The following is a 14,821-nucleotide window of genomic DNA, read 5'->3' as shown; positions in this document are numbered from 1 at the left end:
CGGACCTTTATTTTGAAATACAGTCTACAGTAGTGCCATTTTGGTTCAGAGCAGCAGCAGCTCCATACACAAACTGAGCTGGCAGGTAGTAACCAGAGCTCTTGCAACAGATGTTTTGCTGACATCTGTCATTCATTCATGAATTAAAGTCCTGCTCGCTCTGACATTAGGCTATAGTTGAGCTGTGGTGGAAATGAGTTCAGCTACAACCCCACCGGATTCGGACCCGACCCAGCGTCGACGGGTGCACAATATGCTGAAGCTCTACTACGGCCTGAATGAGGAAGGAAAAGCCACAGAACAAGCCGAGTCTTTGGATCCGTGTGATATCAACGGACCGCATTTCGACCCAGAGATTTATTTAAATAAGGTAGTGTGATGAATAATGATAAATAGTGAGTGTTTATTGTTTTTTATGTTGGTGTACACATCTGTCTGTAGTGTGGCGTTGAGTATGCTGTCACTTTGTGGTGCTATGCTGTCATTTTATGCCACGTATATATTATTCTCCAATATATGCCCGTGTATGACTGTATTTTTATAACAGAAGGCTAAAATGTACCGTGGTTTGGCTTTGAAATGTCTTGTTTGTCTCAGCTGAGGAAGGAGTGTTCTCTGGCTGAGTTGATGGATCATGAGAGCTGTATGGTGAAGCAGATCAGATCTCTGGACAGTGACATGCAAACCCTGGTTTATGAAAACTACAATAAGTTCATCTCAGCCACAGGTTAGCAAATGGATGAAATAATAATTGCTCAGATTAACTGTTAAAGTCATCATGAAATCAAAATTGACTTTTTTTATGGAATATTGCAATATTAAATATCTTTGCACATCATTATTATTTTTCTGCAATTCATGTGCCCTTGTAACCTTTAATAAAAACCTTAAACTTCCCCTTCCCCTTGCAATGACATCTTTTCCCTGATGATGTACAAACCCGATTCCAAAAAAGTTGGGACACTGTACAAGTTGTGAATAAAAAAGGAATGCAATAATTTACAAATCTCATAAACTTATATTTTATTCACAATAGAATATAGATAACATATCAAATGTTGAAAGTGAGACATTTTGAAATGTTATGCCAAATATTGGCTCATTTTGGATTTCATGAGAGCTACACATTCCAAAAATTTTGGGACAGGTAGCAATAAGAGGCCGGAAAAGTTAAATGTACATATAACGAACAGCTGGAGGAACAATTTGCAACTTATTAGGTCAATTGGCAACATGATTGGGTATAAAAAGAGCCTCTCAGAGTGGCAGTGTCTCTCAGAAGTCAAGATGGGCAGAGGATCACCAATTCCCCCAATGCTGCGGCGAAACATAGTGGGGCAATATCAGAAAGGAGTTTCTCAGAGAAAAATTCTTATCATCAAGTTATCATCATATACAGTGCATAATATCATCCAAAGATTCAGAGAATCTGGAACAATCTCTGTGCGTAAGGGTCAAGGCCGGAAAACCATACTGGATGCCCGTGATCTACAGGCCCTTAGACGGCACTGCATCACATACAGGAATGCTACTTTAATGGAAATCACAACATGGGCTCAGGAATACTTCCAGAAAACATTGTCAGTGAACACAATCCACCGTGCCATTCGCCGTTGCCGGCTAAAACTCTATAGGTCAAAAAAGAAGCCATATCTAAACATGATCCAGAAGCGCAGGCGTTTTCTCTGGGCCAAGGCTCGTTTAAAATGGACTGTGGCAAAATGGAAAACTGTTCTGTGGTCAGACGAATCAAAATTTGAAGTTCTTTTTGGAAAACTGGGATGCCATGTCATCCGGACTAAAGAGGACAAGGACAACCCAAGTTGTTATCAGCGCTCAGTTCAGAAGCCTGCATCTCTGATGGTATGGGGTCGCATGAGTGCGTGTGGCATGGGCAGCTTACACATCTGGAAAGGCACCATCAATGCTGAAAGGTATATCCAAGTTCTAGAACAACATATGCTCCCATCCAGATGTCGTCTCTTTCAGGGAAGACCTTGCATTTTCCAACATGACAATGCCAGACCACATACTGCATCAATTACAACATCATGGCTGCGTAGAAGGAGGATCCGGTTACTGAAATGGCCAGCCTGCAGTTCAGATCTTTCACCCACAGAAAACATTTGGCGCATCATAAAGAGGAAGATGTGACAAAGACCTAAGACAGTTGAGCGACTAGAAGACTGTATTAGACAAGAATGGGACAACATTCCTATTCCTAAACTTGAGCAACTTGTCTCCTCAGTCCCCAGACATTTGTAGACTGTTATAAAAAGAAGAGGGGATGCCACACAGTGGTAAACATGGCCTTGTCCCAACTTTTTTGAGATGTGTTGATGCCATGAAATTTAATTCTATTTTCCCTTAAAATGATACACTTTCTCAGTTTAAACATTTGACATGTCATCTATGTTGTATTCTGAATAAAATATTGAAATTTGAAACTTCCACATCAATTCTGTTTTTATTCACAATTTGTACAGTGTCCCAACTTTTTTGGAATTGGGTTTGTACACCAGTGCAAGGGTTGAGACATTTTGTAATTTTCTAGAGGGCAAAATATCAATAGAACTGCAGCACAGACCTGTTCATTTTTCAAGCTACAAATATTTAGATAATTTATCAAAAAAAGAAAAGCGAAGATATATGAACAAACTGCAAGTCAAGTTTTGGGCACTTAAGATCCATATACAGCACCCAGCGCAATCAATAGCGGGACGTTCTAAAATGCCATCATGAAATCAAAATTGCCATTTCTTATTTTTTTATTTAATTTCATGATTTAATTTTTTTAATTAATGTGCCCTCATAATAGGAAATGATGTGTTTACTGGCTTGAGGGTGGGACAACCTCCTGTCACTCACATGAGATCACATTAATGGAAACCCCAACCATCCAATCAATTCCTGATGGACAAAAAGTCCCACCCATTTTTTTCTTGTTCGAAAAGCTGTTTCACTCGAATATATGTCACAATAAGGAAGAAAAGACCATCAAAACTTACGTTTCATACCGATTTTAACATTAAAAATGCTTGACGTGTCCTAATGTACTAAGAAAGCAATATTAAAAGATCAATTCAATATACACCTACAGGCAAGCAGATGAGCCTATAATATAAACGCAGTGTGCTTTATAATGTTTTTCTGGATGCATCTGTTCGCCTATATATAGTATGCATCATCTGTTAGGTGTATCTAAAAATCCAGCCAGTTTCTGATGAACAAAATCAAGTTCTGCCCTAAATATTTTCTTGCCTCAATAGGGAAAACACTATTTAATTTCTGTTTTTATGCCGACTTTTTATGTTTTTCTCCAGCTTGGCTGGTCTTCTAGTTCCTTTGATGGTTTTGTTTGGACATTAATCCCAGCATTGCATCATTCATAACCCTCATAACCCTTTGTCTCTCCACAGACACAATCAGAAAAATGAAGAATGACTTCAAGAAGATGGAAGATGAAATGGACTGCTTGTCTGCCAACATGACCGCTATCACAGAGTTTAGTGCCCGCATTAGTGGGACGCTGCAGGACCAGCATGCACAGATCACTAAACTATCAGGTATGAATATGAAATGTGTGATCCATGACTGGTTCATTTTACAGCCTTGTTTTGCTAGTATAACAACAATTATGTTTTCAAACCACATCAGATACTCTCATGTACGATTGATCTAAAGGCTCTAAAAGAATTCTACTCAAGTCATGAATTTCGCACCTTCTTTCTAGGTGTTCACACTCTCCTCCGTAAGCTGCAGTTTCTATTTGAGCTGCCTGCAAGACTTAATAAGTGTCTGGAGCTGCAGGCCTATGCCCAGGCAGTGAGCGCCCACCGGAGGGCACGCTGTGTACTGCAGCAGTATAGTCATATGCCATCTTTCAGGGGCATCCAAGACGACTGCCATGTCATTATGGAGCAGCTCGCTCAACAGCTGCGGCAGAAATTCAGGTCTGTGCTCTCTCGAATGTCACTGCATATTTGTATTAGTTTTTTTTTTTTTTTTTAAAAATGCTATATTTAGTAGAATTTGGAAAGAAGCATCAGAAATTTGGTTTAACTGCAAATTAAGTCATTGTCATGAGTCCCAAATCAAAGTTGAGATGCTTCTACTAGATATTATACAATAAAGATGAAAGATGAAATGGATGAAGGCATGAAGCAGTGTTGTTATTGTTAATTAAAACTATAAAAAAAATCATTTTCAGTAATTAAAATAAAGCTGAAATAAAATATTAATGAATAAATCAAAACTAATTAATAGTATTATATACATTCATAATTTTAAAGGTGCCCTAGAATTAAAAATTGAATTTATCTAGGCATAGTTGAATAACAAGAGTTCAGTACATGGAAATGACAAAACTCCATTGTTTCATCCTCCTTATATAAATCTCATTTGTTTAAAAGACCTCAGAAGAACAGGCAGGCGAATCTCAACATAACACCGACTGTTACGTAACAGTCGGGCTCATTAATATGTACGCCCCCAATATTTGCATATGCCAGCTCATGTTCAATGCATTACACAAGGGCAGGCAGTATTAACGTCTGGATCTGTGCACATCTGAATCATCAGACTAGGTAAGCAAGCAAGAACAATAGCGAAAAATGGCAGATGGAGCAATAATAACTGACATGATCCATGATAACATGATATTTTTAGTGATATTTGTTAACTGTCTTTCTAAATGTTTCGTTAGCATGTTTGCTAATGTACTGTTAAATGTGGTTAAAGTTAACATCGTTTATTACTGTATTCACGGAGACGAGAGCTGTCGTTATTTTCATTATTAAACACTTGCAGTCTGTATAATGCATAAACACAGCTTCATTCTTTATAAATCTCTCCAACAGTGTAGCATTAGCCATTAGCCACGGAGCATAGCCTCAAACCCATTCAGAATCAAATGTAAACATCGAAATAAATACTATACTCACATAATCCGATGTATGCATGCAGCATGCATGACGAACACTTTGTAAAGATCCATTTTGAGGGTTATATTAGCTGTGTGAACTTTGTTTATGCAATAATAGAGTCGAGAGCTCGGGAGGGGGCGGAGAGCGTGAGCAATTAAAGGGGCCGCAGCCTGAATCGGCGCATTTCTAATGATGCCCCAAAATAGGCAGTTAAAAATATTCTTGTAAAATCGTGTAAAAAAAAAAAAAAAAAAAACGTTCAATGACACCTTTAAAGGGTTAGTTCAACAAAAAATTCTGCCATTAATTACTTACCCTCATGTCGTTCCAAATCTGTAAGACCTTTGTTTTTGATGTAGTCCGAGAGCTCTCTGACCCCTCCGTAGACATCTAATTCTAAATATTAATAATATTCTGTACAACTAATATTATTATAACATTGTTTGTTTGTTTACAGTAGATGCCCCCTCCCCCCAAATCTAATCTAATGCTTTTTATTAAATGTACATTTAATATTTGCTTGCAGGGATGGAGGTTCAAGTGCTAAAGATCTTTCTGAATGTGTTGAGCTGCTTCTGCAGTTGGACGAACCAGCGGAGGAGCTCTGTGACAAATTCCTCAGCCACGCCCAGTCTCGGTTGGAGGCGGATCTCCAAGGATTGGAGGCAGAGCTTAAAGACTCCACAGTTACTGATACTGGTGGAAGCTCGGTCCAAAAAACAAGTCCTGGGTCAAATCCCGTATCTCCTAGTTCCTCTGCGTTCAATCCATTCCTCTCCCCTACGGCCGGAACAGACATTCTAGAGTTCATAGATCGAGGGTGTAATGAGTTTGTCAGCAGTCTCTGTTTGGTTATTGCCTCCTATCAAGAATTGTTCATTAGCCGTCCCCAAGAGGGTGAATTAGCCTCGAAGAACATCCCAGAGATGGCTAATGGCAAGCTACATGTGTTTGTCGACACCCTGGCTGCTAGGTACTTCTCTCTAGTGGAGCGGAGGATACAGGAAGAGAAGGGGGTGGGAGATAACTCTCTGTTAGTGAGAGCTCTTGATCGCTTTCATCGCAGATTACAGGCCATATCCAAACTACTTCCGGGGTCGGCAGTGCCCAGCCAAGGAACTGAGATAGTGGTGCGCGCAGCGAGGGAGAGAATAAAACAGTACCTGTCTGCCTTACAGACCTTCTACCATGACAGCCTTACTGATGTAAGACAGGCATTGGCTGCCCCTCGTCTATCAGTGGGTGGGGCCAGTGCATCAGGAGGTGGAGCTCTCGTAGGAGGGGCTACAAATAAGGATGCCCCGCCCAGTCTGCCAGAACTGCTGACGTCGTTATCAAACTTTATTCTGAATCAGTTAAAGTCTGTATTAGCATCAGTGCATCTCTTCACAGCAAAGGACATCACATTCTCCAACAAGCCTTATTTCAAGGTAAAGAATTAAGTGTATATATGTACATTATGTATATAAAATACTTACATTTTAGTATTGGACCTTTATTTAACACTTAGGGGTCACACTTGTGATCCTCGGTGGTCAAAACAGGCGTAAGCGTGACTTTTTTTTCTAATAAAATCGGTGTACTATATTTTGTTTCAGTGATATTTCTTTAATATTTTGCATTTTGAGGGGATTTCAGGTTACTAGACAATATTCACCTCTAAATTATGCATCATTTATTTAATTTAAAATAATAAAAATTAGAAAAAAATCACACAGTGGTTAATTTAAAAATGGCAAAAGATACATGGAAGGCAGATTGGTGCCATCTGGTGGGAGAAATAAAGAAAATCATATGTAATACCATGGTATTACAACCACTAAATGAATATTTTTCATGTCCATATAACAAGTGTCATAAAAGTCATACACAAAACTATTCCAATCCAAACTTAAACATACATTTTATAGTCTAAAATAGGTGAAGACCACCAGAGGGTTAAGTATTATTGTTCCCATGTCGTTTGTCTAATATCTGTCTCGTATGTTTCTCTCAGGGTGAGTTTTGCAGTCAGGGTGTGCGTGAGGGTCTGGTGGTGAGCTTTATTAAGTTTATCTGCCAGTCGTCTCGGCAGTACTGTGAGAGCGCAGGTGACAGAGGAGGATCCACCCCTCCTGCCCTCCTTCTGCTGCTCTCTCGTCTCTGTCTGGACTATGAGACCTCCACCATCTCCTACATTCTCACACTCACAGATGAACAATTTCTTGTACAGGTATTAAATATCCATTATATTCTGATAAAAACAAATTCTGAATACACTATTATTCATGCTGACTTTTCCTCTCTAAACAGCACCACACTCCAGTCACTCCTGTTACAGCACTTTGTGCAGAGGCCAGAGAAGCAGCTCAGAAATTACTGAACCACTATGTGAAGGTAATTAAGTGAAACAATTTAGCTGTCCGGAGTCATTTATTTTGGTTTAGGATTGCTGTTGGACAACATTTGTTGAGCCGGTTTTGTTTTGATACAGGTTCAAGGGTTAATCATCAGTCAGATGCTGAGGAAGAGCGTGGAAACCAGAGACTGGGTGAACACCATTGAACCTCGAAATGTCCGAGCTGTAATGAAAAGGGTGGTGGAAGATACCACTTCTATTGATGTACAGGTGATGCATCGAACATTTGTTCCACATTTCATATACAAAACAGATCTATGTAAAGATATTATTAAGGTATGTTCTTTGTAACCATTTGCATAAGCCAATTGTAATGCTCTTTCCTGTGCATAGGTGGGTCTGCTTTATGAAGAGGGAGTAAGGAAAGCCCACAGCAGTGACTCCAGCAAACGCACCTTCTCTGTGTACAGCAGCTCAAGACAGCAGATCCGCTACGCGCCAAGCTATACTCCAAGGTGCGCAGTCACTGCACTTATTTTACAGAGTTTAAATCAGAATTTCTTATAAAGTGCTTTTAAAAATTCAACCTTCATCAACCATCTTCACAAATTTGTAATGAGAATCATCTATAAATCTATTGCTAACAAAAGAGAAGCTTTAGGGCCTCCCTAAAGGTTTAACGTTTAAAAAAAGACACTCATGAATATTAATAATATTTTTATATTTATTATGAATTTTATTAAATACTTGTTTTTTAATTGTATTGCAAAAATACTTAAATTATAATTCCATTATGTAATTACAGTATTATTTGAATATATATATATTTATATTTCTGTTGATTTGTTTAATATGTACCATTTGAATAATATATATATATATCATTTATTATTTTTAATATTAGCAGTGTATATTCATATTGAAAATCAGGTGGGAAAAAAAAATCATGCCTGAGTACTGTAAAGATATAATGGAATATACAGTTACACATTAATATAGAATATTGTTCATTCTTGTGTTTTTTGTTTTTTTTTCCCCCAGTGCTCCAATGGACACAAACTTGCTCAGTAACATTCACAAGCTATTTTCTGAGAGGATTGATATCTTTAGCCCTGTGGAGTTCAACAAGGTAGAAATCAAAACACTGTTTGCTAACTATTGTTACTGTAATTGAACTAACTGACCAATGCATATTTTCGTATTTGAGTTTTTTCAGTCTTATCTTTCTTGTCCTAGGTCTCAGTGCTAACTGGCATCATTAAGATTAGTTTGAAGACATTCCTTGAATGTGTCCGTCTCCGTACGTTTGGCAGATACGGACTACAGCAAATCCAGGTGGACTGCCACTACTTACAGATGTATCTGTGGCGGTTTGTGTCTGATGAGAACTTGGTGCACTTCCTTTTGGATGAGATCGTGGGTAGTGCTGCCCATCGTTGCTTGGACCCGTCTCCAATGGAGCAAAGTGTCATTGAGGTCATCTGTGAGAGGGGGTAGAGCGGGTGCATTTCTTTAAATCTGCAGTCCAATTTGCACATAAGTGAACTCAATTGGTGGAAAATATTAATACTTATATTTGAAGTTTTCGTGTAACTGGTCGCTTTAACACTGAATATAAAATCTGTGACCTCCAATTGAACTATTATAGCTGGATTGAGATCACCACCTTCATTTGATTGAAGCTTAAAGATGAAATATTGTGGGATTTTGTCAGTCACAAAATGAACGCAACGCAGCATTAAAAGTAAATAAACTCATTTAACTAAAATCACTGTATATTAAGGGTAAGATGATTTGTTTATAAAACAGTAATCAGTATGTTTCAGTATGTTTGAAATTTTTATTTTATGAATTATTACAGTATTCATCGACTTTGAAAGCTGTTCAATCTGCATAACTGGATATTATGTATTTAATAAACGTAATGTACAAAAAGAACTTTGCGTCTATCAGTTTCTTGGGAGGAGATATGACTATGAAATATGAAGTAAGAGCAGACTCTCTTGCCATTGGTCAGGAAAGCAGAATGGGCGGGTTTTCCAGCTTTCCTCTGATTCGGATTGGTTCGCAGGTTGTCTCTCCTCACTCTTCTGATAGCAGCGGTACGCGCTGATTGGTCAGATACAGTAACGCACACAGCGTGTTTACGCAGGCGTCTCCTCCTCAGTCATTTACTGTGATGTTGAGCAGTTACCATACAATATAACAGTAAGTTCGTGGAAAACCGAGGTAAGAGAAAAATAAGCTATTTTTATTATATGTATATATTAATTTGGTTGATTCGCTTTAGTCTGAAAATCATCATGATATTACGAACGCGTCTTTTACACAACTACTATTAACAGACGCACTGTAATTTAAATAATGCGCTGTTCTTGCATAACTTACTATGAATGTTTTGTCAGCCATGCTAAGTGCTCTCATCTTCACTCTTTGTCCCAAACAGGCAAAAATGAAGCCTAACAAGCACAAAGCATCACATACAGCTGAAAGGGAATTTGGAGGTGCTCTTGGTGAGCCATTGTTTGTTGTGTATATATGTATGTCATATTGAATCTACTGTGTGATGATGATATATGGCTTCTGTGCCATATTTGAGATCATTTGTTCTCCTCACCTGTCCAGGTGCCACCTGCATCCCTGTGTTCCTGCCTCTGACTGTTCTGTACCTCCTGAGTGTGTGTCGGTCTCCAGCAGCCAGTGTCCTGCAGTGGCCTCCTCCTCTAACCCCTGCAGCACAGTTATGGGACCCTTTGGCCGCGGTTGTGATTGTTGGTTGGATCACCCTGCAGAGTTTTCTCTACCTGCTGCCCATTGGGAAGGTGAGACCCATCATTCATTTCTTTGAAAGCCAAATTAGATTATTTTCTGAAAAGAGTATGACAGATATTATACTGATTCATTTGTTAACAGGTTTCTGAAGGATTGGTCCTCAGAGATGGGTCCAGATTAAAATATCCCATAAATGGTAATGTAGACTGTCTGTGTTTCTGTCTTAAATGTTATAGAAATAATGCTAATGATGGCTGATTTACATATTGTAGTTGTTGTTTGAACTTTTCATGTCTTTTACATGAATTAAACTGGATAGCCTTGACCCAGTGTCCTTGGTTTTTACCACTTATGATATGATATACAAAGTAGAGTTCAAATTCCATTTATCAGTAATCTCAAATTTCCCCCTATATCTGGACTGTGCTTCAGCTCATAGAAGTTATAGCATAGTTTCATAATTCAAGATTTTCATGTAGTTATCATGAAGTTTCTAGTCTTCAAAATTCACATTTTTACAAAGAATATAAAGATTAAGGGGAAAAGATGAAAATTTAGCCAGAATAAATGTAGTTCTGAAGAAAAATAATATGTTCAGTTGCTTAATTAAAATAATCTTAACCATGAAAAAATATAAACTACCATTCAAAAGATTTTTAATGTTTTTTAAATAAGTCTATTATGTTCACCAAGGCTACAATAAAAAGAGTAGTAATTTGATATATTATTATAATTTAAAATAAGTTTTATTTTAACATAGTATGCTCAATCATTCTAGTGGTGATTTGGTGATGAAGAAACATTTCTTATCATTATCAATGTTGTTTAATATTTGTATGGAAACCATGAAACCAAAAAACGTACTGACTCCAAACTTTTGAATTGTAGTGTATATGTATATTTGCAGATATGACTGTGATCTGTAGTATTTTTTGCATCTTTATTTTTTAGGTTTCCATGCCCTGAGCATTACTGCTGCCCTGTTGATAATGTGCGTTTGGCTGGGAATGCCACTCGGCTATCTGTTTGAGCTCATTTTGCCTCTGGCTGTATGTGCCATTGGGTTGTCCTACCTGCTGTCTATGTACCTGTATATCCGCTCCTTCTGGGCACCTCAACATGCTTTATCACTTGGAGGAAACACAGGTGAGATAATCAGTTCTGATATTTACAGATCAGTGTGGTTTCTTATATTATCTATAAGTTCTGTTTCACTATGCAAAATCCTTTCAGATATTCCAGATGCTGCTGCTGTCTGTCTCTTTGAAATTTTGTCAGTTAAGTTTCTTTGTTATTTGTAGGAAATCCTCTTTATGACTTCTACATGGGTCGAGAGCTCAACCCTCGCATTGGAGACTTTGACTTGAAGTATTTCTGTGAACTGAGACCTGGATTAATAGGCTGGGTAAGAGATGTTTACAACCATATGTGTGTATGTGTATAAGTTTTTTCTCACTAAGGCTAGATTTTACCAAAAATGCAGTACACAGTAACATGGTGAAATATTATTATAAAAATACACAAAAAAAAGTAATATTTTAAAATATTATTAGAATTTAACGTAACTGTTTACTAATTTAATATAATTTAAAATGTGATTTTTATCTCTGATGGCAAAGCTGAATTTTCAGCATCATTACTTGAGTCTTTAGTGTCACATGATATTTCAAAAATCCTTCTAATATGCTTTGAATATATATTTGGTGCCCAAGAAGCATTTCTTATTATCAATTATCAATGTTAAACACAATTTTGTTGCTTAATATTTTTGTGGAAACTGAAAAGAACAGCATTTATTTGAAATATAACTCTTTTATAACATTAACATAATAGCCTTTACCATCACTTATGATCAATTTATTGCATCTTTCCTTAATGAAACTATTAATTTCTTTCAAATTTCTTTCTTTCTGACTATTGAACATGTATACATGCAGGTTCAAGTTATGCAACTTTAAAGGTGCCCTAGAACTTCTTTTTAAAAGATGTAATATAAGTCTAAGGTGTCCCCTGAATGTGTCTGTGAAGTTTCAGCTCAAAATACCCCATAGATTTTTTTGTATTCATTTTTTTAACTGCCTATTTTGGGGCATCATTAACTATGCACTGATATATAGGTTGCGGCCCCTTTAAATCTCATGCTCCCCGCCCCCGGAGCTCTCGTTTGCCTTGAACAGCATAAACACAGTTCACACAGCTAATATCAAAATGGATCTTTACAAGATGTTCGTCATGCATGCTGCATGCATACATCGGATCATGTGAGTATTTTATTTATTTGGATGTTTACATTTGATTCTGAATGAGTTTGATAGTATGCTACATGGCTAAAGCTAACATTACACACTGTTGGAGAGATTTATAAAGAATGAAGTTTTGTTTATGCATTATACAGACTGCAAGTGTTTAAAAAATGAAAATAGAAAACAGTTTTGTCTCCGTGAATACAGTAATAAACGATGGTAACTTTAACCACATTTAACAGTATTACACAATTTACAAATATCACTAAAAATATCATTATATCATGGATCATGTCAGTTATTATTGCTCCATCTGCCATTTTTCGCTATTGTTCTTGCTTGCTTACCTAGTCTGATGATTCAGCTGTGCACATCCAGACGTTCTGCCCTTGTCTAATGGCTTGATCATGGGCTGGCATATGCAAATATTGGGGGCGTACACCCCGACTGTTACGTGTTATGTTGAGATTCGCCTGTTCTTCGGAGGTCTTTTAAACAAATAAGATTTATATAAGAAGGAGGAAACAATGGAGTTTGAGACTCAGTGTATGTCTTTTCCATGTACTGAACTCTTGTTATTTAACAATGCCAAGATAAATTCAATATTTAATTCTAGGGCACCTTTAAAATTAACACCAAAGTATTTTTACCCATGTCTCTCTTTTGTGCCATTGTTTTTCAGGTGGTAATAAACTTGGGGATGTTAATGAAAGAAGTAGAGCTGAGGGACTCTCCATCTCTTTCCATGCTGCTTGTCAACAGTTTCCAGCTCCTCTATGTGACAGATGCACTGTGGAATGAAGTATGAAAAAACTAGTCTTGTCTGAAAACTTAGGAAATTCATTCATAGCGGTGAAAGAAAACTAAGTCCCACATGTACAACATTATACTTTTTCCTTGTGTCTGCAGGAGGCTGTGCTTACTACTATGGACATTGTGCACGATGGATTTGGGTTCATGTTGGCGTTTGGTGATCTGGCCTGGGTTCCCTTCACATATGGCCTTCAGGCCATGTTTCTAGTTGTGCACCCACAGTCACTTAGCACTCTTGGAGCAGCAGGGATTATTCTTTTGAATGGTAATCTACAGCCTGTTTTGCAGCAGTCTGAGTGTTTAACAGTTTCTGACTTTTCCTCTTTTCAATCTTTTCACAGGAATCGGTTATTTCATTTTCCGGAAGTCCAACTCTCAGAAAAATCAGTTCAGAAGAGACCCCACACATAAAAGTGTACAACGTGAGTGATCGCATACACTACATACTTTGAGTTTGTATCCATTGTCTTAGAACATGTCATACATTATCAGTATCTAACACAATCATGAATGGAGAACAGGGTAAATTTATTACTGTAAGACACAAGTATGGCCTCCAGATTAACATAAGTTATTTTCTCATCCAACCTTTTCACTTGTAGACCTGGAAACAATTGCCACAGCAACAGGAAAGCGGCTACTGGTATCGGGGTGGTGGGGGTTTGTCAGGCATCCAAACTACCTGGGGGACCTTCTCATGGCTCTGGCCTGGTCCCTGCCTTGTGGTAAGTGATGGACAAATTATTAATAACTGATGTCCGTCATTTCAGTTACATACTGATAATTTCTTTAACACTCTAAATGATGATGATTTTAATAATTATTTTAATATTATTTTTGTTTTATATTATTATACACCCTCACAATAGCCAAAATGGTTGAATTAAAGGGGCAGTTCACCTAAAAATGAAAATTGTCATCATTTACTCACCCTCATGTAATTCCAAACTGACTTTTTAATGAAACCTGAGAGGTTTCTGTCCCTCTATTGAATGTCCTAGGCATAAAATAAAACCATCTGAATCAAGCGGTTTATATTGAAGTCTTGCGAGAGATAAAATCACTATATGATGAACAGATTTAATTTACATCCAAACAATGATCGACACACATACACATAGAGCACATCACATATGGTAAACACGGAAACTCAAACATGCGTGCATGAGAACCAATTAGGTTTGTTGTAGCACGTGACGCATACAAGTGTTTACCAAAGTATCATAATTTGTGTTCGAAGATTAACCAAAGTCTTATGGGTTTGGAATGAGATGAAAGTGAGTAAATAAATTTATTTTTGGTGATCTATCCCTTTAAAGACAAATTTCTTAGCTGTTTGCCATTGTATTTTAAACTATCCATTTCTTGCGCCATCAAAATAATAATAATAAAAAAAGACAAATCATACTTGCAATACAACAATTTGTTTATTCCACCATTTTTCCCCCCTAGGAACGTCACATATTCTCCCTTATTTCTATGTCATATATTTCACCGTTCTGCTCATCCACCGAGAGGCCAGAGATGAGAAACAATGCAGAGCAAAGTATGGACTGGCCTGGGACACCTACTGCAGACGAGTGCCCTACAGAATAATCCCGTTCGTTTATTAACGTGTTCTGAACCACCAAAAGATTATTTGCCTTTTAGGTACAGAGAACTGGACATCCATTGTTTTTATTTGCATCATAACATGGCTATCCATTCATTCAAATGTTATTGTTTTTTAA

At 37.5% G+C, this 14,821-nt stretch overlaps 2 protein-coding genes across 2 annotated transcripts; both read left to right on the top strand.

Moving 5' to 3' along the window:
- The first annotated feature begins 49 nt into the window (after nt 1-49).
- vps51 (VPS51 subunit of GARP complex) lies at nt 50-9,193 on the top strand. Its single transcript, XM_067399307.1, has 11 exons — nt 50-370; nt 598-727; nt 3,420-3,566; nt 3,734-3,953; nt 5,452-6,355; nt 6,922-7,137; nt 7,218-7,301; nt 7,399-7,533; nt 7,657-7,778; nt 8,305-8,392; nt 8,500-9,193. The coding sequence occupies exons 1-11, from the start codon at nt 194-196 to the stop codon at nt 8,758-8,760; spliced, it is 2,484 nt and encodes an 827-aa protein (XP_067255408.1). The 5' UTR covers nt 50-193; the 3' UTR covers nt 8,761-9,193.
- Nucleotides 9,194-9,403: 210 nt separating this feature from the next.
- On the top strand, nt 9,404-14,710 carry tm7sf2 (transmembrane 7 superfamily member 2). Its single transcript, XM_067399306.1, has 11 exons — nt 9,404-9,492; nt 9,710-9,776; nt 9,889-10,085; nt 10,177-10,231; nt 10,987-11,181; nt 11,337-11,440; nt 12,961-13,080; nt 13,188-13,356; nt 13,433-13,513; nt 13,694-13,816; nt 14,544-14,710. Exons 2-11 carry the CDS (start codon nt 9,716-9,718, stop codon nt 14,702-14,704), a joined length of 1,266 nt encoding a protein of 421 aa, XP_067255407.1. The 5' UTR covers nt 9,404-9,492; nt 9,710-9,715; the 3' UTR covers nt 14,705-14,710.
- Nucleotides 14,711-14,821: the final 111 nt, after the last annotated feature.

Source organism: Chanodichthys erythropterus, chromosome 10 (assembly GCF_024489055.1).
Source record: "Chanodichthys erythropterus isolate Z2021 chromosome 10, ASM2448905v1, whole genome shotgun sequence".
NCBI classification, from domain to species: domain Eukaryota; kingdom Metazoa; phylum Chordata; class Actinopteri; order Cypriniformes; family Xenocyprididae; genus Chanodichthys; species Chanodichthys erythropterus.
This window is presented reverse-complemented; position numbering and strand designations above follow the sequence as displayed.